General features: G+C 39.1%; 2 protein-coding genes across 3 annotated transcripts; one reads left to right on the forward strand and one right to left on the reverse strand.

The window, feature by feature from the left end:
• Positions 1-5,224: 5,224 nt before the first annotated feature.
• Positions 5,225-14,684, forward strand: LOC106177921 (uncharacterized). 2 transcript variants are annotated; one of them, XM_013560867.2, is made up of 13 exons: positions 5,225-5,928; positions 6,194-6,460; positions 6,897-7,061; positions 7,574-8,254; positions 8,540-8,698; positions 8,981-9,646; positions 9,965-10,123; positions 10,313-10,990; positions 11,257-11,415; positions 12,025-12,375; positions 12,643-12,699; positions 13,002-13,086; positions 13,889-14,684. In XM_013560867.2, the coding sequence occupies exons 1-13, from the start codon at positions 5,847-5,849 to the stop codon at positions 14,103-14,105; spliced, it is 3,726 nt and encodes a 1,241-aa protein (XP_013416321.2). In that variant the 5' UTR covers positions 5,225-5,846; the 3' UTR covers positions 14,106-14,684. The 2 variants fall into 2 exon arrangements, with proteins under 2 accessions (XP_013416321.2, XP_013416338.2); XM_013560884.2 differs by lacking the exons at positions 8,540-8,698; positions 8,981-9,646 and having other exon boundaries at positions 5,226-5,928.
• A 262-nt stretch (positions 14,685-14,946) lies between these two features.
• Positions 14,947-27,023, reverse strand: LOC106177985 (beta-1,4-galactosyltransferase 5). Its single transcript, XM_086996004.1, has 7 exons — positions 26,590-27,023; positions 26,065-26,098; positions 25,533-25,768; positions 25,105-25,298; positions 24,868-24,990; positions 23,980-24,090; positions 14,947-15,740 (listed from the first exon to the last, which is right to left on the reverse strand). The coding sequence occupies exons 1-7, from the start codon at positions 26,785-26,787 to the stop codon at positions 15,581-15,583; spliced, it is 1,056 nt and encodes a 351-aa protein (XP_086852130.1). The 5' UTR covers positions 26,788-27,023; the 3' UTR covers positions 14,947-15,580.
• Between the last annotated feature and the right edge of the window lie 828 nt (positions 27,024-27,851).

Consider the following 27,851-nt stretch of genomic DNA (forward strand, 5'->3'; position numbering starts at 1 on the left):
ATTAAAAGATTTCCTACAATAAATGAAACCAATCAGAAGCAAAACAAAGATAAACAGTGGACCGAGTGTTAGAGTCCCAGTAGGCCTTAGTGCATTCAATGAAAACTTTAAACTAAAGCATTTGGGGATGGGGGTGGGGGGGGCTGAAAATGTGAGTTCTGTGGTAATGTATTATATTCACATCGAGCGCACGTTCATTTTATCCAGCAGATTGAACACAGTTCCACAAAGTGCACAGCACTTGGTCATCACATTATAGATTTTTCCGGTTCGGCTGATTTATCCATTTCCAAATTTAATCTTTTTGCAGCACCTTTCAACCCCATCTTCATTTGATAGGGGTGTTTTTAAAAGCAACAATGCACGTAAAACGATTGAAAATTGCGCGTGTCTTTCATAATTTACATTTATCCTTGTCGACGCCTTTTTTCAAGTTGTTATTCTGGAATACGCTATACAAATGTGTGCTTGTGGACAAAGCAAACAGAAATTTCCAAAATTAAATCTGAATTATGCAAAGGATATCAAATAGCTGCCTTTTATACAACGAGTAACACTAGTACTGAGCCTCAACGTCGAGCTTCACACATCTTTCATATTAGCCTAAAACATCAAAACAAAGTAATAAACCACTATAAGTTAATGAACAAGTTAGTCAAGGTAGTGGAAGCAGGTTTGTTTTGGTTTGGTTTGTTTTACTTTCAAGTTTGCAATCAATAATACACTAAGCTTGTAAAACTAATCATTCTTCCAAACAATTCATATCTACTACAGAGACCGTATTCCCAGAAGGCTTTTGTTCCATTAATCTAAACGGTATTTCTAAATTTCTCTAAATATTTAATTCAGGAAATTCGGGAGTTTTATGGTTCCAAAAGAACTTTGCCAAGATCTTTGCGTGGTATAAATGCAGATTAATAAAACATTCATTGTAATCATTGTCATTCTTTATTCGAAACTAAATGTATGTATTTTTTGTGTGTTATTTTTTCAGATATCGAAGGGACCCCCCCCCCCCCCCCGACACCCCCCTAAATCCGCCACTGAGATGTATGCCAAATTTGTCGCAGTGGTATCTCGGAAAAAGAAGGCCCAGGGGCCGAAAGCTCGGATTGTATTTAACAACTATAATGTAGATCTTTCTAGGTGTATCAATATATATATATACTTCTATTTTTATCAAGATCTATACGGTGAAGCAACATGAATCCTCAATAATCTCAACTAACACACTGTTTCGCTGTCTAGCTTTGCCCGTTTTATATGTCGATGAGTTTTGGTGACACAATATCAATACATCTGAACTATACAACACAACAGGGCCGTAGCCTCCGGGGGGGCAGGGGGGGCAGCTGCCCCCCCTGGAATTTGGAATTTTACACACCACACCCTCCCCCCTCGGTAGCTTCGCCCCCTCGTGTCCGCTTACTGCCCCCCCCCCCCCCCCGGCATTTTGCTCAGGCTACGGCCCTGCACAATAAATACCAGTCTCTGACAAGAATGGTCGGTCTGTAGTCTAAATATCTTGCGAGAAGAAACTGATGATTATGAGATGGCCTCTAGGAATAAAATAATTATAGACGTAACTACAAAGAAAACAAATTTAATGTCTCGAGATTAAATTTTCCAATGGGAGGGGCAAGGTGGTTGATATAAAATACAAATTTAAAAATTTCAACTTTGCCAATGCGTTGCAATGCCTGCCTTACCCCTGCATCTTCTTGATCGACAGAAAAGCTAGAGACCGACGACGAATTTAATGGATGATCCATCTATCTTGTGAAACATCATTTTATATAACTTCTTCCTTTTTGAGTCAATATCAGTATTTGGTATATTTCAATAAGGAAGTAAAGCATCAGCAGGGCAATTAATTAAGTTTTAATAAGCGAGATCTCCTCCAGTTAAAACACTATACCGGGATATATATATATATATATATATATATATATATATATATATATATATATATATTCAAATGTACTTGTAATTGTAAATGTAGGTAGAAACAGTAGGAGGCACGCGTGTCTGAGAGAAGGAGAAGGAAGGAGGGAGGGAGGGGTGCAAATACGGCCGATCGAAAGGCGGGGGGGGGGGGGGGGCGTTAATACTGGTTACGTAGATGCGCGTGTGCGGTTATCAACATCATTGTGTCTCTGGCCACATCACGCCATCTGCACCCTGTTTTTCACAGAAAATTAAAGGTATTCTGGCTATCATATTCCCTGTGTTCGGCACTGCGAGTAATCGACGTGAAAGATCTAAAGATATGTTATAAAAAATAGGTTAACACTTAAAAACAAAGTGGGGATTGCATTTTACATACATTTACATTTAATGACCATTTTCAATTAGGTTACTGTCATGTTGGCAACATGCCTGGAAGGAAACAGGAATCCAATGTCAAGAATATGATAGAGAAACTCAGGGTGGACATCACCTGTTCACGCTCTCCGTAATTTGATTGGCTAAAATTCGGTTATCAGGACCGCACTGTTTGATTACGTGGGGTTTTGTTTGGTTTGTAAAGTCGGCGCTAGATTTACTAGTCGGTTACTCCAAATACTACGAGATAAGGAAGATAAACAACCGTGGAGGCCATTATTCATTGATTCAATGATGAATTGCGCAGGTCAGCTGCGTCCTATTTCGAGACTAATGAAATCAACTTAATTAAAATAGATATGATATACCAATACTTAGTATACATGTTAGTTGTTTATTTATTTTAGAATGGCAACCAGGAAATAATTGAAAAACTGACATTGACATTCATATCTTTCCATTTTCTTTTACGTATTGACTACTGCAGTTTTTGGGAAAATATAAATCTGCAGAAAAATTATTTTAAATAATCCATCATATTTATAGCGAATGAGTAAAAACCGTACAAAAATATCTGTGTCGACCTGAAATTTGTCATGTACTACATGTAGTAGGCTATATGTGACAATTATAGTTTCAGAGATTACAGTATTCCAAAGTATCAATGATTCATTTGCAATATTGATTTATTGGTTCAAATCTTAACTCCAGCATAGATATCGGTCCATTTTCCTTGACTTATTGACTGCTCATGGTTTTTGAGAATCTATATCTGCGTTAAAGTTATGTCAGACTATCAGATGCATTAAGAACGGCCGCGACCACTGTGTCCTCGTAGATGTATAAATAATATTCTTGCATAAACATGAATGCATAGCAGAGGAGTAATAATTAAAATGCTCACCAGGGCTACGACCTGCAATTTGCTATCCAGATTATATATGACGATTATGACAACAGAGATGTATATATATAATTATCGCGTGCAAAAATATCATGCCATGTTGGGATATAGCACCTGGTGATCGGTAAACATGTATTATATTAGAACACGGCCTTTATGTAGTAAGTCAGCATTTCAATCAATGTGATTTTAAATAAAATGTGCATATTTTTAGGAAAAAGATATTGTTTATGGCAAACAGTTTAAAAATTAGGATGTCGTTTCATGCATTATCTCTCTGATTAAGATAATCTTGAAATAAAGCGAAGCAAAAATAAGTATTAGAAGAACAAAAATGTTGGTAAAGCTGCAAAGTGCGTCGTTTCCTTTAGATTTGGTTAAATATCTATTTATTCATTTATATTGAATTATTTATGCTGCAATAATTGTTTGCCCATCGAGTTTATTAAGGTGGAACATTTTCATGGAGGCTGAAATGATACAATATTTTGTACGCGGTTCCTCGTTAAAACATTCAAAGACGCTCACGGTAACATGAGGACAGCTGTAAGGGCCTCCGCCACGAGGACAAGGACATCATGCGAGGACAAGGCCAACAGTTGAAAAACTGGGTCAACGCGCTCTAATTTTTGTTTTCAAAGCAGACATCTAAGGCAGACATCATAGATAAAATTGTTCGTTGACCTATATTTTAAGTTGTACGGCTGTGGAATGTTGTTTGCGCCTGCGCCTATTTCCAGCGGATTTGAGGGTTGATCTCGAATACTTCTTTTCCGAACAGTAGACTATTACTTAACACTTTAATTTCTGATATAAAAATCATTTAAAATTAAAGGTCGAAAGTTTGTGATCTCTAAGGGATCTCATGAAGCAGTTATAGTCTAAGTTACAACCTGATGTATAATATTCGAAATGGTTTAAAGAATAATGAAAAGAAAATCGTTTTATTGAAATCTTTTTTATAGAAAATTCAACTTGAACCAGTTATAAAATGACAAGAAATGTCTATTTAAAGGAAAGAATTGACACAAACAAAAGTAAAGTAGAAAATTTATCTGAATATTGAAATCGTGTTTTATAAAAGTTATATGATCCAAAAAGAAAGACAGTGAAGAATTTGTAAAAATTGTGAACTTAACTACCTGAAAAGAATCTGATGGAGCATTTATTGAAGAAATTATCAACCGATGAATAACTGCTAAAATTACACGAAAAAGGTACAAGTAATGAAAGGAGATTGTTTTGTAAAAACTCTGCTTAATGTTGCTACAACTTTAACCGGTTATAAGATTAAGGAAAGTATCGATGCAAAGAAAGAAATACTATTACAAAAACACAAAATTAAAAAGTTGAAAAAAGAAACATTCCCATCTTACTGATCGTTAAATTTTTTTGTTTTTGTAAGGTTATAAAATCGGTTTCTTCATCAGAGTAAATTTTCATGGTAAATGTATAATTTATATTACTTCACTCTCCTGATTCCCTCATGCATTCATCGTGTATAATTATTATAACAATTAATTTATTTCCGGTGATGTGACGAGTAGCACTTAGTTCAACCAACTAAATCTGATTTCACTTAAATCTACCGATAACGCAAATGACTGTTCAAATGAATAGAATCTTGAATTGATAAGATTTATTGATAAAATGGCCCCAAATTCATCAGGCGGTGAAGCACGCATTTTTAACCTTGTGAAAGCTCGGTAACCCTCGACGATGGTGGATACAAAGGTATGCCAGGGTGGGCTGATTGTGGGGCAAAAGAGGGGGAGAGGAACGCGACTTTTATCTGAAAACTTACTTCGAATTTTATAAAACTTGTATGCTCGAGAAAAAAAGATGTTGGAAAATTAGTAAAGATTCATTCACTTAATTCTTTCCCTCAATATCGATCGCTGTATCTCCGCACACAAAATGAAACATACAGACGCTCGCATATACCCCTTCTTTTACACCCTCCCGTAACGCCCTCCTACTCGCTCTCGTGGTAGTGGTGTGATCACGTTTCCACGTGCTTCCGGTATTTGAAACGGTCCACGTGAAATTGACATAATTGTCCCTGTTTCCAAGGTACACAAATGTATCACAAGGGCAGACGGCGGATTCCGGTCGAACATATAACTGTCGAATATTTTTTTTAATATCCGTGGAAACCAAAAGTGATTAATTTTTGTATATACACGGTGACAGGAACATTTGCTGTGTGAAGAATGCTAATACAGATAGACCAAACACTTTGGATTTACTGATTTAATACCGAATTGTGAAGAGAGAGAGACGGACGGATATTCATTTTGTTTACTTAATTGTGTTTATGAATTACACGCCTATGACTGAATATACAGCCTCTGATACCAACTGTAAATAACGGGCTTGATGATGACATATGAAAAGGACTATCATTCACTGTTCAACTCAGGGAGATAGCAACACGCAACAAAGGGAGGTGACCAATCCATGCCATGCCATCTCAAAGGAACCGAACCTAAGGACACTCAATTCATTTTATGTTACGATACAGTCCTGGCCTAATCAGTAGTTTATCTATTCTATTTCCAAGCAGCAACAGATAAAAAAGATAATTCCAAAGACTAGACCTATATAACACATCAGGATGCTGACATCAAGGAAATCTGCCCATGGGTTTGCTCTGAGCCTTTGTTTGCTGGTCACCAGAACTGCGCTTTGCTCTGGTGGTAAGTGTATTACAACAGCTTTGAACGGAAACGGTAACGGCATTTATATTCTTCCATTTTCGGTAGACTTTATGGAAAAAAAGTAGCAGATTCGTATATAAATTGTGTTCGTGTAGGATAAACAAACTCTTTGTAATTTCAATTATGTGTAACTAATTAAAATTAGTTTAAACCACCCAACATTAACTAGTATGATAGTTGCATTGTGAATGTACCCTAAGTTTTGAACAATGTAAACCACCCCCTCCAACATTTCAATTACCAGGTGACAGTTGCCCGTCCACCATTGGGACAGAACACCAGGGATTTGTCCACCGGTCCCAGTGTTATCAATTTGTGAACCGTAAGGAGTGGTGGGGAACGGCACGCGACTTCTGTGCCAGTAAAGGAGGTCACCTCATACAGTTAGACAATGCTGAAGTGGTGGCTTTCATCAAGGGCACATTGAGAGGCAATTTTGGGGACTGGGACAAGGTTTGGATAGGAGCGAATGACAGAGGGACAGAGAAGAAATGGATATGGGATGGCTCAGGTGGGAATCCCGAAACATTTTGAGACTGATAATTATGATAATAAAAGATGAAAAGTAGATGTAAGATATCGATTTAGGGCTTACCTGTTCTATTTGGTGTGATGCTTGCCCGTTTACACTGTGCAAAGGTATATCTGAACTTCGTAAGAATGATGTACCTACATGTACAATATTGTGTCTTTTTTTCAGTGTGACAGCTTGAGGACTTCATTAGTATTTGAAAGGCGTATCAGATCATATTGATGAAGAAATTGATATTAAAAACCTGACGATGACTATTTTACTATAACCTCATGTATGGCATTTGGAGTTTATTCTGCTATACTGTTTATTGAATGGCGAATTACTAAAACTTGATACGCCATTGAGGTTGGCCCTTCTTCAAGGGGGTCGTTTTCATGGAAAATATTTTCACTCAACAAAATAACAATTTCAGACGAGGAGATCTCTTACAACAACTGGGGTCAGGGACAACCCGCAACCTCAATCTTTGTCGGTCCGTTTGAAGACTGTGCCACGATGGAGAAGGCAGACGACTACCGCTGGCATGACCATGCATGTGGCATTGCAGGACAGGCGTATCAATTTATTTGTCAATATGGTAAGAAAGGGACGTACTCTAATATAGCACTATTATTATCTTTTATTAGGGGGAAGAGAATTTAATTTAAATCAGCGGTAAAATGTGTCAACTCTGGAGTTGTCGGCGAGGTTGACATATGTTATAATTGCACACAGACTTGATCAGATTTATATGTGAGTGCGAATGTTGAACGAGATTGAGATCTCTTGTAAGTTTGATCAAGAATGAATTGAGAATCTGGAATGTCAGGGAAGGTTTGATATAAGCTCTTTTACAGTATTACTGTAGACAGAGGGACTCTTTACCAGTGTGGATTCCTGAGAGCAGTAGAAAAGTAGACTGTTATATGATAATGCCAACCCAGTAAATGAGTATACACAATGAATCCTGACGCAGAGAGAGAGAGAGAGAGAGAGAGAGAGAGAGAGAGAGGGGTGAGGTGGAGGGAAAAAGAGTTTGTGTACTTTTTAATTTCCAGGGCCTGGATTTTCGTAGTTCATGTTCAAAGTAGGCATGCTTTTGTTTTACAGATGCCGTTAATAGGGCCACGACCACAAGTACCACTACTTCATCAACAACAACAACAACAGAAACAACAACAGGGACAAAAACGGCAAAAACAACAACAACAATAAGGGTTACATCATCAGCAACCGTTGCACCACCTGCACCAGGAAACAGAACAGCTGGGAACCACTCAACACTATCAGCCTTATGGCCCAAAACAAACACAACAACTGCTACTACTACAGTGGAAACTCCATCAGCATCAACACCTGCCGTACCACCTACGCGACATGGCAAAACAACTGGGCATCATCCAACACCATCAGCCTTGTTATCCAAAACAACAACAGCAACAACGAAAACCTCAACAATAATACGGACGAGTCCATCATCATCATCAACGCCTGTGGCACCATCAATACCAGACGCATCACGCTACACCTGCCCGCAGAATTTGGAACCAAACTACCAAACATTTACATACAGGGACCATTGCTACCAGTTTGTCACCAAGGAGGAGTGGAGGTCAACAGCACAAGAATATTGCCGAAAATACCAGGGCCAGCTCATAGAAATACCGGATCAAAGCACCATGGATTTTGTAATTGATGTACTAAATAAGAAACTAAAGTGGGGAGTAAACGGAGTTTGGAATGGAGCGAGTGACCAACGCGAAGAAGGAGTTTGGGAATGGGATGGTTCAGGTAGGCAATGACCACGTAGAGAATAACACTGAATAAATTCAGGCTGGACGACCTACTCACCCGTGCGAAAACAAACATACAAGCCCCACCTTTCCTTGACACACACATACACAGATTTCAGTATTTACAATCCTACACGTATTTCTTCCAGACTTATGGTTCATTTTAATGAAATGATTTTTCAAGACCGAAGAAAATAGCAATTTTGTGCACGTTGCCAACGTGTGTATTTAGAGTATTTTATACACTTAATTACATCAAGCAATTTTTATCATCTTCTCAAAGGCAATCCAGTAATCTACTCAAACTGGGCACTGGGGCAACCCGGTGGTCTTACAAAGTGGACGGATGACTGCGCATGTATGAGGAGGACGGACAACTGGCAATGGCACGACTATGGCTGTAGTCAGCCAGGTTACAGCTATAGATACATTTGTCAATATGGTGAGCTGAACTGCCGTTTTATTCAACTCACAACTAATGCTAGTTGATATCTAACATGGACTGTATATGGGTTTGCCGCTGTCGTGAATATTCATATTTCATTCCATTTTGTTGTGTTCCTGATTGCTGAGAATTTATCTTTGTAACAACTGTATAATTACGCTTAGTAAAAGTGGAAAGCATAATGAACAAGTAACGATTCACGTATTGTCTGCCAACCGAAGACAAGTATAAATTTACTGGCGTGAGAACAATCAGTGAGGTTAACTCGTCTCTTTTCAGATTTAGTAGAAAATATTTCCACAAGCACAGTGCTCTCCCCTACTCGGTCAATAACCTCGACGCCAGGAAGCTCGAGCAAAAAGACTGGCCTGCTTTCAACAATGTTACCCAAAGCATCTCTTCCAGCGAAATCTTCATTAGTACCTTTGCCTTTTAACAAAACGGCATCTTTAAGAACAGCAACAGCAACAACAGCAACGTCGGCACCAACAGCATCATCGACCCGTGTGGCGCTACCTACCGGAGACAGCAACACAACTGGGCATCACCCAACACTATCAGCCTTGTTAACCAAAACAACAACAGCAACAACGAAAACCTCAACAACAATACAGACAACTCCATCATCATCATCATCATCAACGCCTGTGGCTCTATCAACACCAGATGCATCACGCTACACCTGCCCGCAGAATTTGGAACCGAACTATCAAACATTTACATACAGGGACCATTGCTACCAGTTTGTCACCAAGGAGGAGTGGAGGTCAACAGCACAAGAATATTGCCGAAAATACCAGGGCCAGCTCATGGAAATACCGGATCAGAGCACCATGGATTTTTTGATTGATGTACTAAATGAGAAACTAAAGTGGGGTGTAAACGGAGTTTGGAATGGAGCGACTGACCAACGCGAAGAAGGAGTTTGGAAATGGGATGGTTCAGGTAGGCAATGCCCACATAGTGAATAACACTGATTAAACACAGGCTGAACACGCGCACACACTCGAAATCAATCATACAACCAATCTTTCCTCCACACATTATTTGTCTCTCTCTCTCACTCTCTCACACACATACACACACGCGCGCGAGCACACACACATATACACATACTATGTACAGTATTCACATTTCTTCACGCACTCAAATTCTTCCGAAAATTTGTGGTTAATTTAAATCCAAGTTTTTTTTATCAAGCCTGAAGGTAACAATAGCTATATTCTGAAATACTACACGCAATTTTTTATCATCTTCTTAAAGACAATCCTGTAATCTACTCAAACTGGGCACAAGGTCAACCCGGTGGTCTTGCAAGGTGGACGGAGGACTGTGCATGTATGAGGAGGACGAACAACTGGCAATGGCACGACTATGGCTGTAGTCAGCTTGGTTACAGTTACAGATACATTTGTCAATATGGTGAGCTGAACTGCCGCTTTATTCAATAGGCTGCTAAATAGGAGGTAAAGGGAGCAGTGCATGGAATCGCTGTTGTCCTATATTTGTCTAGTAACAATACCTACAGTTAAAGTTTATTTGTCAACAGTCAGTGAGGTTAACGTACTTTTTCATTCAAGACATTAAAACTACGTCCTCGTCTCTTTTCAGATCTAGTGGAAAATATTACCACAAGCAAGGTGCTTTCCTCTACTCGGTCAGTGACCACGACGCCAGTAAGCTCGAGTCAAAGGACTAAACAACAATCAACAGTATCATCCTTGTTACCCGAAACATCTCTACCAGCGAAATCGTCATCAGTACCTTTGCCTTTAAACAAAACGGCATCCTTTAGAACATTAGCAGCAACGACAGCAACGTCGGCACCAACAGCATCATCGACCCGTGTGGTACTACCTACGGGAGACAGCAACACAACTGGGCATCACCCAACACTATCAGCCTTGTTAACCAAAACAACAAAAGCAACAAGGAAAAACTCAACAACAATACAGACGACTCCATCATCATCATCATCATCATCAACGCCTGTGGCACAATCAACACCAGATGCATCACGCTACACCTGCCCAAAGAATTTGGAACCAAACTACCAAACATTTACATACAGGGACCATTGCTACCAGTTTGTCACCAAGGAGGAATGGAGGTCAACTGCACGAGACTATTGCCGTAAATACCAGGGCCAACTCATAGAAATACCAGATCAGAGCACCATGGATTTTGTAATCGATGTACTAAATAAGAAATTAAAATGGGGAGTAAACGGAGTTTGGAATGGAGCGACTGACCAACGCGAAGAAGGAGTTTGGAAATGGGATGGTTCAGGTAGGCAATGACCAAATAGAGAATAACACAGAATAAACACAGGCTGAACGACACACTTACACGTGCAAAAACAAACATCTTTTACATACACACTCGAACTCGAGCACACATACAAATACGATGTACGGTATTCACAATCCTGCTCGCACGCATATTCTTCCGAAGATTTGTTGTTGATTTAAATCAACGATTTTTGTCAAGTCAGAAGGTAACTATAGCCATATTCTGACAAACCCTACACGCAATATTTTATCATTTTCTCAAAGGCAATCCAGTCACGTACTCAAATTGGGCACAAGGTCAACCCGGTGGTCTTGCAAGGTGGACGGAAGACTGTGCATGTATGAGGAGGACGGACAGCTGGCAATGGCACGACTATGGCTGTAGTCAGCCAGGTTACAGCTACAGATACATTTGTCAATATGGTGAGCTGAGCTGCCGTTTTATTCAATAGACTGCTTAATAGGAGATAAGGGAGCAGTGTATGGAATCGCTTTTCTCTCATATTTGTCTAATAACAATACCTACAGTTAATGTTTATTTGTCAATATGGTGAATTTTACGCTTGGTTACTGAGCAAATGTTTTCAAAGGCGGATTGAGGTGAGATGTAAGCAGGCACGTGCTTTTTAGGTGTCCTCTTTTAGCTTCTAAGTCACCCATTCTCCTCATTCTACATTAACCATTTAACATTTTCTAATATAATGAAAGAATAGAATCTTATACCGGATCTTACTTGAAATGAATATCACAACGTTTCGATCGTACAAGGCCTAAACTGAGTTGTCACCGGTGTAACGTGGTGACAGTCCGCGCGGGATTTCAAATAAGATCCATTATAAGATTGAATTATTTTCAATATCTAAATGAAATACAACTGGATGAATGAAAACATTCACTTTGATATTTCACATTTTGCCAGATATGGGGTAACTCGCTTTGAGGAAATTAGTTTGGTTTTTAATTCATATACAAAGATTTAGAACCGTAAATGTAGGATCACTTTTGTCACAGTCAAACTGTCAACATTTACAGGCCCTTTACCCACAACTTCGCCTTCGTCATTGTCATCCCAGTCTAGCGGAAAAGGTGAGGTGACCCCGACTACTTCGTCTCCCCGAACAATGTCATCCCAGTCTAGCAGAAAGGGTGAGGTGACCCCGACTACTTCGTCGCCCCGAACAATGTTATCCCAGTCTAGCAGAAAGGGTGAGGTGACCTCGACTACTTCGTCGCCCCGAACAATGTCATCCCAGTCTAGCAGAAAGGGTGAGGTGACCTCGACTACTTCGTCGCCCCGAACAATGTCATCCCAGTCTAGCAGAAAGGGCGAGGTGACTTCGATTAGCACGCTACCCCAAACGACGGCTGTTGATGCAGCAAAAGGTGCTTACATGTACATGCATCTTAAAATATTGACACATTCATCTTGATATATTTAAAACAATATTGACGGTATTATATGTATTGATTCAGTAATTCCAGGCCTGTTTGTTAATAATATTTTATAGATTAAGGCATTTAAAACTGCACCATTGAGGCTTGGACGAATTTCGTAATTTAGAACATGATTGAAGTGATGACATTAATGTATGGACCGGTATTGTCTTTTATGCTGAGTTGTTGTGACATGAGTTTTTATTGTTTATTTAGGACCTCTTTCACTGAAGAATCAAGACAAGCATGGGGTTTCAAGCTCAAACAACAAAGGTATTCGTTATTCCTTTGGCTTTTATTCAAAATCGTCATTGATAATTTTTCAAGTATTTTTGAAACTTTGCTTTTAAAGTGTATGATGTGGTTATCCTGATGCTACGTCACGAAACATATTGTCCAGAAGATGGATTAGTATTTCGAAAAATGATACATATAAAGACTATTCTGATCTCTTAGATTCATCCAAGAAATCTCAACAACCTGTTTATTCAGCATCTAGGATATTGAATTTCTTATGCATGTATGAATGTTCTACTATATATGTTAATCTATATATGGCAATTGTATATTTCTAGCAACCTACCTAGGGATTGGGATAACCTGTGGGGCTGTTATACTGATAGTTATAGTGGTCATTGCGGTGGTGTGGCATTACAAAAGGTAAGAGCATTGAACCTATCGTTCTATGTAGATCGATCCAAAACGCGAGGACCCTCGCTGAATGCAATCCCATTAAAAGATTAACAAACATCCTCCTGGCGTTGAGTAGATTACAGAAAGGCTGGTAATTATACGAGTACTTTGGAAATAAGAGGAGGCGTGTTTATCTGTTTATCTGTTAACCCTTTCAGCGCGGGGTTGGAGAAATCTACGTAGAACAATAGTTTCATTGGGAATGAGCCCTTAGTCTTTGCGCACAGTGGAGACAACGGCCGAACTATTGATAAGGCCTTCTGAAGCGTGAGCAACATGTCGGAAGAAATTCGTGTCTAAGATTAATGAACCAAGATCGATCACGCAGTACTAGTATATTGCGATCTAAAGATCTGTGGAAATGGTCCCCTAGTTTCTTGAATAACTACAATGTAGAGGTCACCGCTCAGTTCAGCAAATAGGCAGAGCAGATGATAGGAACGTGTTGTGGGCAATATAGCTCAGCATATTGATCACAGTGTGCGCTGGCCATTTTTGCTCACAAATGAAAGTATATCTATGCCACAAACAAGATAAGGAAAAGCCTTTAACAATGTTAAATTACCTTACAATTTTATATGGAAACAGAGTAAGAATTCGATTCAGGAATGTTCTTTTTTTTTTTTTACTTTTTGTTTTAAAGTTTCACTATTTTCCCCCGCTATCTCATTTCTTGCGTTAAAACGAAAGTAAGCAAAAATATATATTACTTGTTTACAGACGTCCAGGTTACTAGTTTTAGTGACAAAATGTTTTTTTTTCTTTACAGGAGAAACAAATACCCCCGTTTTCAGGATAGGGTACAATTCAACAATAATCTGTACCAGCTTGACCAGGTATCTCTAGAGGCCTCAGAGGACCAAAACATGAACTCGAAAACAACAGAGAGTGTCGACGCCTTGTACTCCAAGCCGGACAAATTACACGGGAACTCCAACAGTGATAACACAGACGTTACTTTAATGCCGAATGAACTGTATGCTTGAGACCAGCGGGTCGCCGATATCTTTACAGAAATGTCGCTGTTTTCCTATTTGAGATGTGTTTGTGTGTCGCCAAATTACGCCTGATGGGTGTGCTAATGACAAGTGTGCATAATGTAAATATGTTCGTGTAAATATTATGTGCAATGTTGCATCCACCATATCAAGCATGTATATGCAAGATGTTACTGCTATCCATATTTATAGGTCATTTTACCCATCCTCACTCAATAGTGCGTTTATAGCTTCGTATCACGCAGTACTAGTATATTGCCATGTTCCGTTTGATTTCGAGTACACACAAGCACACACACACACACACAGAGAGAGAGAGAGAGAGAGAGAGAGAGAGAGATCGTTGTATTGTGAAGTCGCTACTGCTGTAAACGCGCGTCGCGCCTGTCATCATGTTGTTTCACGGTTTTGCAATCAAATCCTGTCATACCTTCACAGTGCTCATCAGTTTAAGTACATTCTATGTATACTGTTTTTAACCACTTTATCCTGCATGTGCCTTTGCTATATTCTCATTGCCAACATTTTTATACAGTCTTGCCAAAAAATAAAAGTTAAAATTCGAAATTTATTTTCTTTTTTGATTGTGTAAATAGAATCTTTTATTATCGGTGTTATATACGAGGGAATTCCCTGTGATGTAGGGACCGTTCTGCATCAATTTGCGAGGGCAAGCCCCTAGATTCTGAACAACTCACGTCATCCGAACACGAACCTGTATGAATCTAATGCATGGCGGACTCTGTTTCACGGTACTTCAGTTTTTTTTCTAGAAAAACGACCTTAGAGTAAAAAAGGACCCCAACACCTGACACTTGTTTTGTGGGGGAGATAAATCAATATAACAGTTTACGCGGAAATCGATTGACAAAGGCAGAAGCCATAATTAGCTATATTCGGAACATTTTTCAAAATACAAAAATACAAGCCAACAATAGTCTCTTTATAGAAATCTTTGTTTTATCTGTCGTATTCTGTGGACAAGATGAATCTGCCGTCTAATAACAGTTGTTTCCTAATCAAGATAAACTCGGCTTTTGTCGTCACACAGTGCTTTAACCAGGTAGGTGGTTCTCCGCTTTTTAGGTAATAATAATAATAATAATAATAATAATAATAATAATAATAATAACGCTTGATATGATAATGGAATAACGACGAGAAGACAATTCACCGTCAAGATTGTTACTCTGCAGGTGTACAATTTTACCTAAAACGCTTACATCTCCAGAGTTGGTTTGTTGTCTTCGCTGATGACGAAGTATTCTTAACTCAAAAATTACTCACTCCACTCAGTATCTACATCATTCGCTCCTATATATAAATATATAGTCATGGTTGGCCGGGCGGTACGAAGATGCCTCGTGATCTTGACTTTGTTATCAATGGCGGAAAGGGGCACCACGGTTACTTTCCAATGATCACCCACAACATTGAGATGAACGATTCTATACAGACATATATCAGGTATTGCGAGGCTTTTGACGAGGCTGATTTCCAACGTCGAAAACGAAGTGAGTGAACAAAGGTTCGTGTGCCACTTGAGTGAGTTTGCAATAGTCCCTTACGTCATTTAACCCATCACGTGACCATCGGCTGCCAGACGTAGCCAGTAGTACTAATCTGGAAAATATATATATACACACACACAAAAGTACTATATTACTCCAGGCCCCGTAGTGCAAAAAAAAAAAAAAAAAAAAAAAAAAACTAAACAGCCTGAAAGATAACATAACTTCATAAAAAGAATATACCTTATTTTCTCTAGTTTTGTAATCAATAACTTGAAAGTGTTTTTCGATGTTTCATTTCAAATTCACCAAATACATGTCCAGTTGCAACATGTAGGTACCCCGAGAGACAACACACTGGGCATATTCGGCTAATGAATGCTGACTTATTAAGAAAGCGACCCAGCAGGCACCTCTACCCAGGATGGTTTTAAAAGCATCCCAGAGCTTTTAGATCGATCTATCCCCGCGGGCAGTCTCACTAGATTACTGTCAGATAATCCGTTTTAAATGTCCGTCCCGCCTACTACAAGCTGTAAGGGGGTAATTAACTTTCGTGTCCGCCCGGCTGACAGTTATTTAGTGTGAACCGCCAGGGAGTTATGTCGATCTAAAGTAGGTCGATCTAATCTCTGGAAATGGGGTCTTAGTGTTGAAATATCCAGGAGAACTATATTTTGGTGTCATTACCCAGTACCTGTCGGACAGGCAGCATGGGCGTAACTAGGCATACGCACGGATGCACTGTGCGTACAATTTTTTGAGCCAATCATGATATTATTCTCTATAAATTTAGTGTATTTTTCACGAAAAATAATCGAAAATCCTCTTCGATTGCAAGTTAGAGTCACCTGAATGTACAAATCTTCTGTATGAATCGTATACGCATTGTTCTGACGCCCCTGGTCTCGTTTGCTTTCACAGAACTGAGGTAAATAAACAATACTAGCTACCTCCAGAAGTCCTATCTTAATCGTCCATCTAGCTGGAACTTCCTTTGCCTCTTAATAAGGTCGCGCGACAAGGTTATTTTCAGTTGCACCCTGGATTACGCACGCTTGCTCCGCAAGGTGTCGCCTGTGGCATCACAGCCCATATGGTTACTGTGGCGAAGGAGACAGGTACTTCCAAACATTTTTTCATAACTGTAATTTTTCCTCATTCTATTCATGAATTTGATATTTACGGCAATTGAAAATGTGGCACTGGCAAAAGTGAATCTAGGTGCGTTGACAGGCCGCACAGGTGTCCCCAATTAACCGCCGCCAAAGAAGAGACCCCAAGCATTAAACAACACAACCTGTAGATACTGGAAATTTGGCGAAAGTTTTACAAGCAACTGAGGCTTTATTAGATTTGGACAGAAATCGAGGGGAATGTCCAGTGACATGCCAAACCCCTAAGTTCAAGTCTTGGCCCTTGACACCATTAACGCACCCCTTAGTCAAGAATCTGAACAATTCAATGTTGGGCAGGTATGCTCTGTTTTCTACAGCCGTTTTGTGATTTTATCAACTTGATTGTCAAGTGCCAGACCTTTTGTTCCCAGGTATTAGTAGCAAACTTTATCAGATAACAATCTGACACTAGCCAAGCTGCACTATAAAAGCGCTGTAAACTCAGTTATCAATGCTGTCATCTTTACCTGCATCTTTACCGGTATTATGCCAGTGGTACGTTTGATACATTTGAGTAAGGCAACATGCTTTAATGCTATGTTCATTTGTAATACGTTAGCATCAACCTGTTAATAAAAACTTGAAACTTTCAATGTTATTACACAATAACAGTATAATGATGGGAGATGTTATGATTAAATGCTTAGAAGAATAATAAAAACAAATTATGTGAAATATAAAATGAATTGATTTTATTTGGGTTATTTATTTATTTATTTCAAACCAAATAATTATCAAACATGAAGCTTGTTTTTAGAAACATTCGCAGATATATGAAATATAACCCTGCTGGTACACAGACCTACAGTTCTAAAATGCAAATACCAAGTACCTTTCACACACCACTGATAAGATGTGAATAATCATATGTATAAAGTAGTAAAAATATCACAAAATGTGTGTAAGCAAGATATTTCTGCAAGTAACCTCATTAATCAGTCAGGAAACTTCATAATGCACCCAATAAATGTAGAAATTTGAGCCAGAGAAATTCTACATACAGGCATGACAGATTTACCATATATTGCCACCAACCCTTAACTGAATGGGCATAGAAAGAACAAAGTGAGTCTTCCTCCCATTAAAAAATGAAAAATGAAAATAAATAAATAAAAAACAGATACTGTCATTCTTAATACTGAAAAACAATGGCACCTTGCAGCCTTCACTGCCTCACTATTTGCAGACAATGTTCTAGTCACTGTAACTGTGTACTTTTGATGAGGCATAGATGCAAGAATAACTTCTTTGAAGTACATGTATATTGTGAAGGTCTCTTTTGTCATAAATGTGCCATGTATAACCTGAATGTACAACGATTCACACCGCAGCAGCTTGTCTTAGTAAGGACTCAACCAGTTTGAAAACTTGTGGCATAGCTTCAGGGACAAGATCACACCATCTATCCTTGCTGTGATGATGGATCTACTAGTACATTATCTATGTCTTGTCCTCCTAGTTTCTCTAATACCATTTCCCCTGATCTATGCTCACATCAATCTCTATAGCTTTACCAACTGCTACACAGTTTTTACATCTGAAAGTATAAAGCAAAAATTGTAATAAAGCACTATCAATTTACTTGTTAGATATTGATTTGAGGGCAAGAGAAAAATGCAGAAACCTCATATCATAATCAAGATAATTGAAAGTCAAATATGCATAATCAAATTAATAGCTTTAATTGTACATACTACTGATAATTTAATCTTTTAAACAGCATAAATTTCTCTTGTTAAAGCATAGCCACTTTATCAAAATGTGCTTGAAAAAATAATAATGATAATAATGATAATAATAATAAACAACCTGCACACAAGATGGAACATGGAGGTCAATTGCCACAAAATAAGTTGATTTGTACTGTACTTGGTAGCCTGAGAAATAGTATCAGGTATTAATTTGAGCAGTAAATTGAGTAATAATACCACAGAGTTAACAATGACACAAGCATATGGTGTTGTGTAACAAAATTCATGCATTACTTGCTGTGGCAGTGTCCTCCTCAACCTATCGTGCACCGCAGGTTTTGATTTTCAATGTCATCAAAATTTTTTATTGTTGTTAGTTTGATTTATGTATCTGCTATTCAAATAATATCCTTAGGAAAATAACTTACTGATTTAATTATGCTTTTGCAACATGAAATTATCATTAACTTTGCCGGTTCACGTGTATACAGTACCTTGCAATCAGTGCTGCTCTATTCTCCCCAACTCGCCACTGACAGGCTAACCACATCGTTTCAAAACAACGTTGGTATGCTCCTCACGCTCGGCTGTCACCTTGATTGGATAGTAAACGATTGTCGTAAAATCGCTAAATGATATTAAAACCGGGTGCATAAACTTGAAAACCACCTACAACAACCTTGGACTACCACATTAATCCAATACAATGCAAACATAAACTATAACAAGTGGTTAAAGCCTTCAAACCGAATGTCGTAAAGTCCCCATATACCTCCATAGAGACAATAAAATAGAATGAGCTTGAGAAACAAGAAAAATCCAGTTCCAACAGAATAATCGAAATAAAATACTGCCGGGCATCGGAGCGGCCTAAAACTTGGCACGCTTACCGCTAATACTGCAGGCTACATCATTCCGTCGCTCGTTTGTAAATTCCGTGCATGGCATACGCACCATCAAACCGTAAAAAACAAATTCTCGGGGTGTCGTTGGCCAGGTCCACTCTAACCTACCATTACGAAAAAGAAGCCATGCCATTGGACAATGCGACCTCTGCGGTTACGTCATTTCCTGAATTGGATTGTTGAGTGGACCTAGCCAACGACACCCCGAGAATTTGTTTTTTACGGTTTGATTGTGCGTATGCCATGCACGGAATTTACAAACGAGCGACGGAATGATGTAGCCTGCAGTATTAGCGGTAAGCGTGCCAAGTTTTAGGCCGCTCCGATGCCCGACAGTATTTTATTTCGATTATTATGTTGGAACTGGATTTTTCTTGTTTCACAAGCTCATTCTATTTTATTGTCTCTATGGAGGTATATGGGGACTTTACGACATTCGGTTTGAAGGCTTTAACCACTTGTTATAGTTTATGTTTGCATTGTATTGGATTAATGTGGTAGTCCAAGGTTGTTGTAGGTGGTTTTCAAGTTTATGCACCCGGTTTTAATATCATTTAGCGATTTTACGACAATCGTTTACTATCCAATCAAGGTGACAGCCGAGCGTGATGCTCCTTTACTTTTGGTGTTGGCAGTTTCGCCCTGGGGCACGCTCGGCTGTCACCTTGATTGGATAGTAAACGATTGTCGTAAAATCGCTAAATGATATTAAAACCGGGTGCATAAACTTGAAAACCACCTACAACAACCTTGGACTACCACATTAATCCAATACAATGCAAACATAAACTATAACAAGTGGTTAAAGCCTTCAAACCGAATGTCGTAAAGTCCCCATATACCTCCATAGAGACAATAAAATAGAATGAGCTTGTGAAACAAGAAAAATCCAGTTCCAACATAATAATCGAAATAAAATACTGTCGGGCATCGGAGCGGCCTAAAACTTGGCACGCTTACCGCTAATACTGCAGGCTACATCATTCCGTCGCTCGTTTGTAAATTCCGTGCATGGCATACGCACAATCAAACCGTAAAAAACAAATTCTCGGGGTGTCGTTGGCTAGGTCCACTCAACAATCCAATTCAGGAAATGACGTAACCGCAGAGGTCGCATTGTCCAATGGCATGGCTTCTTTTTCGTAATGGTAGGTTAGAGTGGACCTGGCCAACGACACCCCGAGAATTTGTTTTTTACGGTTTGATGGTGCGTATGCCATGCACGGAATTTACAAACGAGCGACGGAATGATGTAGCCTGCAGTATTAGCGGTAAGCGTGCCAAGTTTTAGGCCGCTCCGATGCCCGGCAGTATTTTATTTCGATTATTCTGTTGGAACTGGATTTTTCTTGTTTCTCAAGCTCATTCTATTTTATTGTCTCTATGGAGGTATATGGGGACTTAACGACATTCGGTTTGAAGGCTTTAACCACTTGTTATAGTTTATGTTTGCATTGTATTGGATTAATGTGGTAGTCCAAGGTTGTTGTAGGTGGTTTTCAAGTTTATGCACCCGGTTTTAATATCATTTAGCGATTTTACGACAATCGTTTACTATCCAATCAAGGTGACAGCCGAGCGTGCATCTATGCATTGCTCGTGTACAAAATGGCCGCTTGCTGCCCCCCCAAGGGAAAAATCGTAGCACGTGGGTAGTTACGCAAGACCTGTGACGTATAACGCGCGCAAGGTTATTGGAGGTTTGAATGCCCTTCAACTCTCAGGTAGCCTTTGTCTTAAGTGTGTCGAATGCACACTCGCTGGCGAGATTTATCTCAGATAAAAATCTACCTGTGTTATTTTCAAAGAGCAGTTCCAGCAGACCTGGGGACACTAGATAAAATCTGGACAACGGGCTTTATAAGGAGCCAGAGAAACAAAAAAATATTTCCTGCAAAGCTCTAAAGAATTTTGACACGGACTTGACCCAGCTTAACCCTGTAAACTAACAGGGTGATATGGGTAATTTTCACAAACAAACAGAGCTTTATCCTGTATTATAATTGTTTGATTTTGGATGATACCATATATAAGTTCAACTTTTAGAAGATTCATCATTAAGCTGACCATGCAGGGCCGTAGCCTGAGCAAAATGCCAGGGGGGGGGGGGGGGCAGTAAGCGGACACGAGGGGGCGAAGCCCCCGAGAGGGGAGGGGGTGCCCCCCTCCCACGGTGTGGAAAATTTTTAAAAACTGTATGTATAAAACTGCATTCTGGTGCATTTTAAATGTTATTTATTGGTCAATCAGAAGTCAGAAATTGTGGGTTCATTTTGCCATAAGTACAGTCATTTTTCCACACAACACGGAGGGTGAGCTTTTTGGCATAAACTGAGTTGGCTAAAAACAGTACACCTTTGTAAACAGATTGTTGAATGATTGTCTAGTGGCCATGAGTGCCTTTTCTCACAGAATTGATACCAACTTTGCAATTATTTTTTTACTTTTGCGATCATTTTTTTGCACCCCAATTTCCAGGGGGGGGGGGGCAGCTGCCCCCCTGCCCCCCTGGAGGCTACGGCCCTGCCATGGATAGCAAGAAGGTGTAAGAATCCTACAACGATCAACTGTTCTTAAGATTATTTTCTGACAACTCGGGATAACCGCAACAAACCACATCGAACGAAGGTGCCTCACCGTTATTTAGAATTTAGCTTGTTACAAGCGGGCATAATTTGCATATGTTTTCAAAGTTTGTGTCAGTAAGCCCCTAGTTCAATAAATATACCATTCTAAGCAAGGCTTTTTTCAGCGAGCCCTCCAGCTGCCAATTGAACGGCCGCTGTCATCACTGGACGGCCTATGTTTTCAAATTTAGAAGGCTGGATGGCTTACGATTAAAAAAGTCTTGACTTGTCGGGGCAGCTGCACCCTGAGCTTCAGAGATAACTTGACACTAACCTCTTCACTATAGCCTATCTTCATCGTGTCAAGTTACCTCTGACGAAAATAGTTTGACCTAGTTTATATAAGCCAATCGAATCCATGTTTCAAAAATTTTCACCAAAGTTTGGTGAAAACGCTGATTGGTTGACCGTCAATCGGCAATCCTCGGCTGATTCCGCAAGCTCCATACTAACAACATAGTTATTGTCGAGTGCGGAGACATCCGAGTAGTTCCGAGTGCATAACCGTACACAAAGAAAGCATGGAGTATATCGGAATTGAAACCAGAGCAGTTTGATGCCCTGCATAATTATCTACTGAGGGATGATGTATTTTGCGTGCTGCCCACAGGTTACGGCAAGTCCCTGATATTCAGCCTTATCTTTGATTGGTCCGGATTTGAACAAAGCGCGCTTTGACTCGTTCGCGTTCATTGGCTAGATCGTTCAATGAGTCATTGAGTGCGGGCTTTAAATTTGATTGGCGGGCGGCGGAGGCAATCGAATGTGGTCAGAGGTAACTTGACACGATGAAGATAGGCTATAGTGAAGAGGTTAGTGTCAAGTTATCTCTGAAGCTCAGGGTGGGGCAGCTGTGGACGTCGTATGAAAATCCATTGCAGTAATTTGACGTATGAATATTATACTACTTTGTAGTGCACGCTGTTTTTCAGTCACGACGTAACTACTACCTAAAGCTTACAAAACACAATAAAATGTTTCCATTGACTTTAAAATATATAATGCAGAAGTGACAAGAATGATCTACATTCGGTACAAAACACGTGTAGGCCCTAAATGAAATATGACCTAACTTGCCGCCAAATTATGAAAGGGGACACCTTTCGGATCTTTATACGTATGGCACCTGACAAAGCTAATACATAACAAAGGCAATTTTTATATCTTCGGCGAGAGATTGTTCTCAATCCGAAAGAGACGAGAAGGCAATTTTCATATTTGTTCAAGAGACTTCGTTAACCGAGGATCGGGAACAAGAGATAGTTACCGACCGCAGCGAGATGAGAAGCCAATTTTCGTATCTTCAGCAGGAGATCGAGCATGATCTGAGCGAAAAGAGAAAGCAATTTTCACATTCGTTCCATGGACTTCGTTCGCAGAAGATCGTCAGCCAGAGATCGTTCGCGATCCGAGCGAGACGAGAAGGCAATTTTTATATTCATACAAGGGCGTTCTTTCGTGGAAGAGAGTGACGGGAGATCGGTATCAATTATTTTTACCCCTCTTTTCCAATGAAATTTATTATAAAAAAAGATTCCATTAATTTTTACCCCACCCCCACCCCCGCTCACGGCTTTTGGAAAAGTTTGAGGCCCTGAAATTTTGAAGTAAGATACAGATGGCAATTATGTATGCCCTGTACCCCAATCCCGGAAAAAGCGTTGGTTCTGGGTGAAATAATTTACTGGAACTTAATTATATTGAGGGAATATTTTAAACTTTAAGTAATGATTTTATAAACGGTGAAAACTAAGCTATTATATTTGGCACATATAATTTAAACTGCCCTTCATCTTTTGCGTAAGTCGATCTACATTTAGCTATACCTGGGAATTTTAAAATTCTGTGCGTACAATTTTAAAAGGTCTGATTACGCCCCTGGGCAGTGTCCCCATATCTGACAATGGTTTAAAGCTGTGACTTTAATATGTATCTACATTTATATAGTACCTGTAGGTGAGCATGAAGTTACGCTCGCCCTTCCTGGTCCTGTGTTTTATCATTGTGTATCTGCCGATAGTTGGAGGAGGGCGGTCTACTGTGGTGTTAACAGCCACTAACCTTTACCAAAAAAGGAGAAAAATAAGCACTGAAAAATGAGACTCAAAAGTTCTCATAAAGAAAGAAGCCAGGCATTTTTGTGACTACCCCCCCCCCCCAATTCCTCCGAATCAGTAAAATCCCATATCCAGTGGTGCTATGTCCTAGCATACAACAAAAGATGTCCAGCAGTGGGGTTTATAGCCAGCGCTGCATTGTGTTATTCATTTGCCATGTAAAATTATCTATTGAATAAAGTCTTGTTAGAACATCAAAATTCACCGCAAATTAAAATTTTCAAATTTCAAACAAATGTGCTACTAATACATTGACTTAAAGGTACATACGAACCGAGCATCGGTGGAGCGTGGATTCCCAGTAACACACGTAAACCACTTATACTAGATTCTTATATGACTCAAATAAATTCGACATGCCAAGGGATAAACTGAATAGATCACTCAATCAGCCATAAAAGACCTTTAGACTGCTCCTTTCTTTAAATTTATGGTTGTAAATTTAACCTACTTTCGTGACTTACTTTCCTACCCCATTGACATAAAGCTTAGAATGCCAGCAGAAAAATCCGTTCAAACATCATTTTCGGGTAAAATTAAATAATGCCTTTTGGTAATTCTCTTAGTTATACTACTTGAAACCATATGCTGGCATTTGGTTGGTTTTTGTGACAAAAAATTGACTTTGTATGCATCTTTAATAAAGGGCATCAACAAAACTGGTGTGTCCAAATCAGCCGTTGCCAGGTGGGAATTGTTGTGACGTCACATCGTCACTCACCTTCCCCACATGTCGTCATCCTCGCCGCCCCAGCCCCAAAATTGATTGCTGAAGCCGTTGACCCTCTTAAACATGTGTCTTGTCATGGCCAGTACGCCACCTACGAGAATGTGGTAGGGAAGCCTGGAAAGGACAGTAGTTTCTATTGTGGTATTTGTCGTGAAACTGTTGGTTTACAAGTAAATCTTAATACTTACATATACATTAATCATATTTGATTACTTTTTAAAAACCTACTGGTATCTAAATTTGTCTACAGCCGGGGAGAGGTGTCTCGGCCTCGTCATATTATAGCACCAGTACATGTTGTGGTCATTCTCCAGAAGCATGTCCACGTCATGGAAAATAACGCAGTCAAAATCAAATGCCCTTTCGCACTCCAAAAATGCAGCGTTGTAGAGTCTTCCTTTGTTGAAAAGATTTCTTTGTACCTACAAATAAAGTGCAATTTTAAATAAATGTACTTTTGTTCTCATGACCTTATCAGAAATATTTTCAAATATCACATGAATCATTTTAACCATTTTAACCAGGTTTGCAAGTTAACTTTACTCTCTGGTAATGATATAGACCACTGGCGCTTCTACTAGCATTTGTTAAGTGCAAAAACCTTTGATATTATTTGGATCACCCAATATATAAGTTTGACAGCAAAGTGCTAGTACCTGCTCTGTAACCACGATTCTATATTCCAGTTTCTGTCTCTGCAAGATAGGATGGTAATGGGCAAGCCACTGGATAAGGTGGCTCCACCTATTTCTGTGCGGAACAATGATGATCACACGAGATCTCGGAGCGCAATCGTGTGGCGTCCAGAACCCGCCCTTTTTGAGCCCTTGGTTTCTCTTTCGTAGTTCATCTAAGTCGATCGATTCATTGATGTTGATTTTTAGATGCCCAACTGAACGAAAACGATTTCGAAACTTACAGCATGGTTGATATGTACGTAGAGACACAGTTAAATTAACTTTTCGATTACTGTTTTAAAAAATATTAGCATTCTACCGGTTTATATACATACTGTTGTTTTGACTGCAACACTGCGTTTAGCACTTGGACGATGTAATATTCACATTGACCGGCCAAGGTGTAGGACGTTTCGATTGGCATATATAATTATATGTACAGAAAAATTCAGTATAGCAATTGTACATAAATTGTGTTATTGTCATTCCAATAACTTGAGTTTATACTCACTTAAATCTGGCGGATATTCCGGACAATTGATATTCTGCAATAAAGTTGTGACAGTGATTCAAATGAAATTCAAAAGCGTGTGTTAAGTCACAATTTATTACAAAAATATTAGACACTTCAAAATAAAGAATGATTTATGGTTTGGGAAATGATAAACAAATTCGAATACTTCATTTCCCCAAAAGATAACAATCATAATGAAAAATAGAGCAACGCAAGTCATGCAATTTAAATTTGAAGACGTGTGTGTGTGTGTGTGTGTGTGTGTGTTTAAAGCTTTTTTCAAACCCCACCGTCTATACCAAAGCAGTCCATGGTAATACAAAACTGTAACATAATTTTACGAATTGTGATATTTAAAAATAATTGTAATAAATAAATAAATTCAGCACCCTGGCTTCAACTCTACAGTTATTTTCTAAAGTGTGCGAATCTAATCATACAAAACACACTAACGAGCTCGGCTATTGATTTAAAACACGGGTAGCACGTCGTGATTTTTGCACTTCGATTTAGATAAGTTACCTTTGGTTTAATGCTTGCATTTTCAGTTCTGTCGTTCACTGTCACAATTCTTTCATCCCGTTTCGGTGTCACATTTAAATCATGTCTTTCCACGCCATATCGCCTTGGTGACTGTGGCTCGAGGAATAATACTAACAAACCCTGGCCGATAATCAGCAATAACCCAGTGAATATCACCACATATCGCAATCTCTCCATAACGGCGACATTAAAAAAGAGCACTCATTTAACTATAACCGTTGGCTTCCATTCAAATAATATTTTGTCGTCGAGAGGCTTTATTCTACGTTTTATCCTCAACCCTGTAGTTCTTGCACACACAGGCCATTTTGAATCAGCTTCAAAGTTACGACATAATCGATGGAAAGTACTTCATTTTTTTTATTAATGGAAATGACTCCATTACTGTAAATGTATGCGTATCGACTCGTGTGGAGCTGGTGCCAAGTTACTATAAACAATCGGTCTGTTTACAGTGAAGACAAGCCGACCGTGCTTGGTGTCTCATTCCTCTGCAAGCGTCAGATTAGGACCAAATAACATAGATAAGCTGGTGAACAAGTGTGTTATCTCTGTAAATAGGGTCGGTAGCCAGGTTTTTTTGAAAATTCTTTTAACAAGTGATGTTAAACAGGTCGGTGTTCGATCATTTTTGTTCGTTTTTTTATTATTATTATTATTTTTTTTTTTTGGGGGGGGGGGCAGATCCAGACCATGAGCGATTCCAACATTCTCAATGCATTTTCCATTTGAAAAACATATAAACGAAATATCTTATTGCCACGAAGTTCTTGTCGATTGCATTCTTTAACCAGGTTAAATTTTTTGCCTGGCCAAGACGAGCTCACTAGGATAACCTCCATGACAGATACAATATTTCATTTAATTACACCATTACTAATTTAATCTTGACTCAAAGGAGACTTAAATTTTGTTCTAAGATTTTCGTGCTTAATTGCAATGGTGAAACAGGCCCCAGGATTTAATGTCTGTGTGGATCAGTGAGAGTTTTTGACCCGATGACAGTGTAAACACGCCTTCGGATGGCAAAATAATGTCTATAAAGAAACCGACGCGGACATATAGATTTCCTATTGATCATATGTTTTGTAAAAACGATACAATCTCTACTTAGGGCCTGAAACGAATCTCCATGATGTTGTTTGTCATACTGAAGCACGTACAGATCAATTCCAGCTATCGATTTATACGTGTACACTCCAAGTTCCATTTTATTGTCAAACAATTTCCATCGATAAAAA

This window comes from Lingula anatina, chromosome 9 (genome assembly GCF_051362555.1).
Source record: "Lingula anatina isolate TDL-2025a chromosome 9, LinAna3.0, whole genome shotgun sequence".
Classification (NCBI taxonomy): domain Eukaryota; kingdom Metazoa; phylum Brachiopoda; class Lingulata; order Lingulida; family Lingulidae; genus Lingula; species Lingula anatina.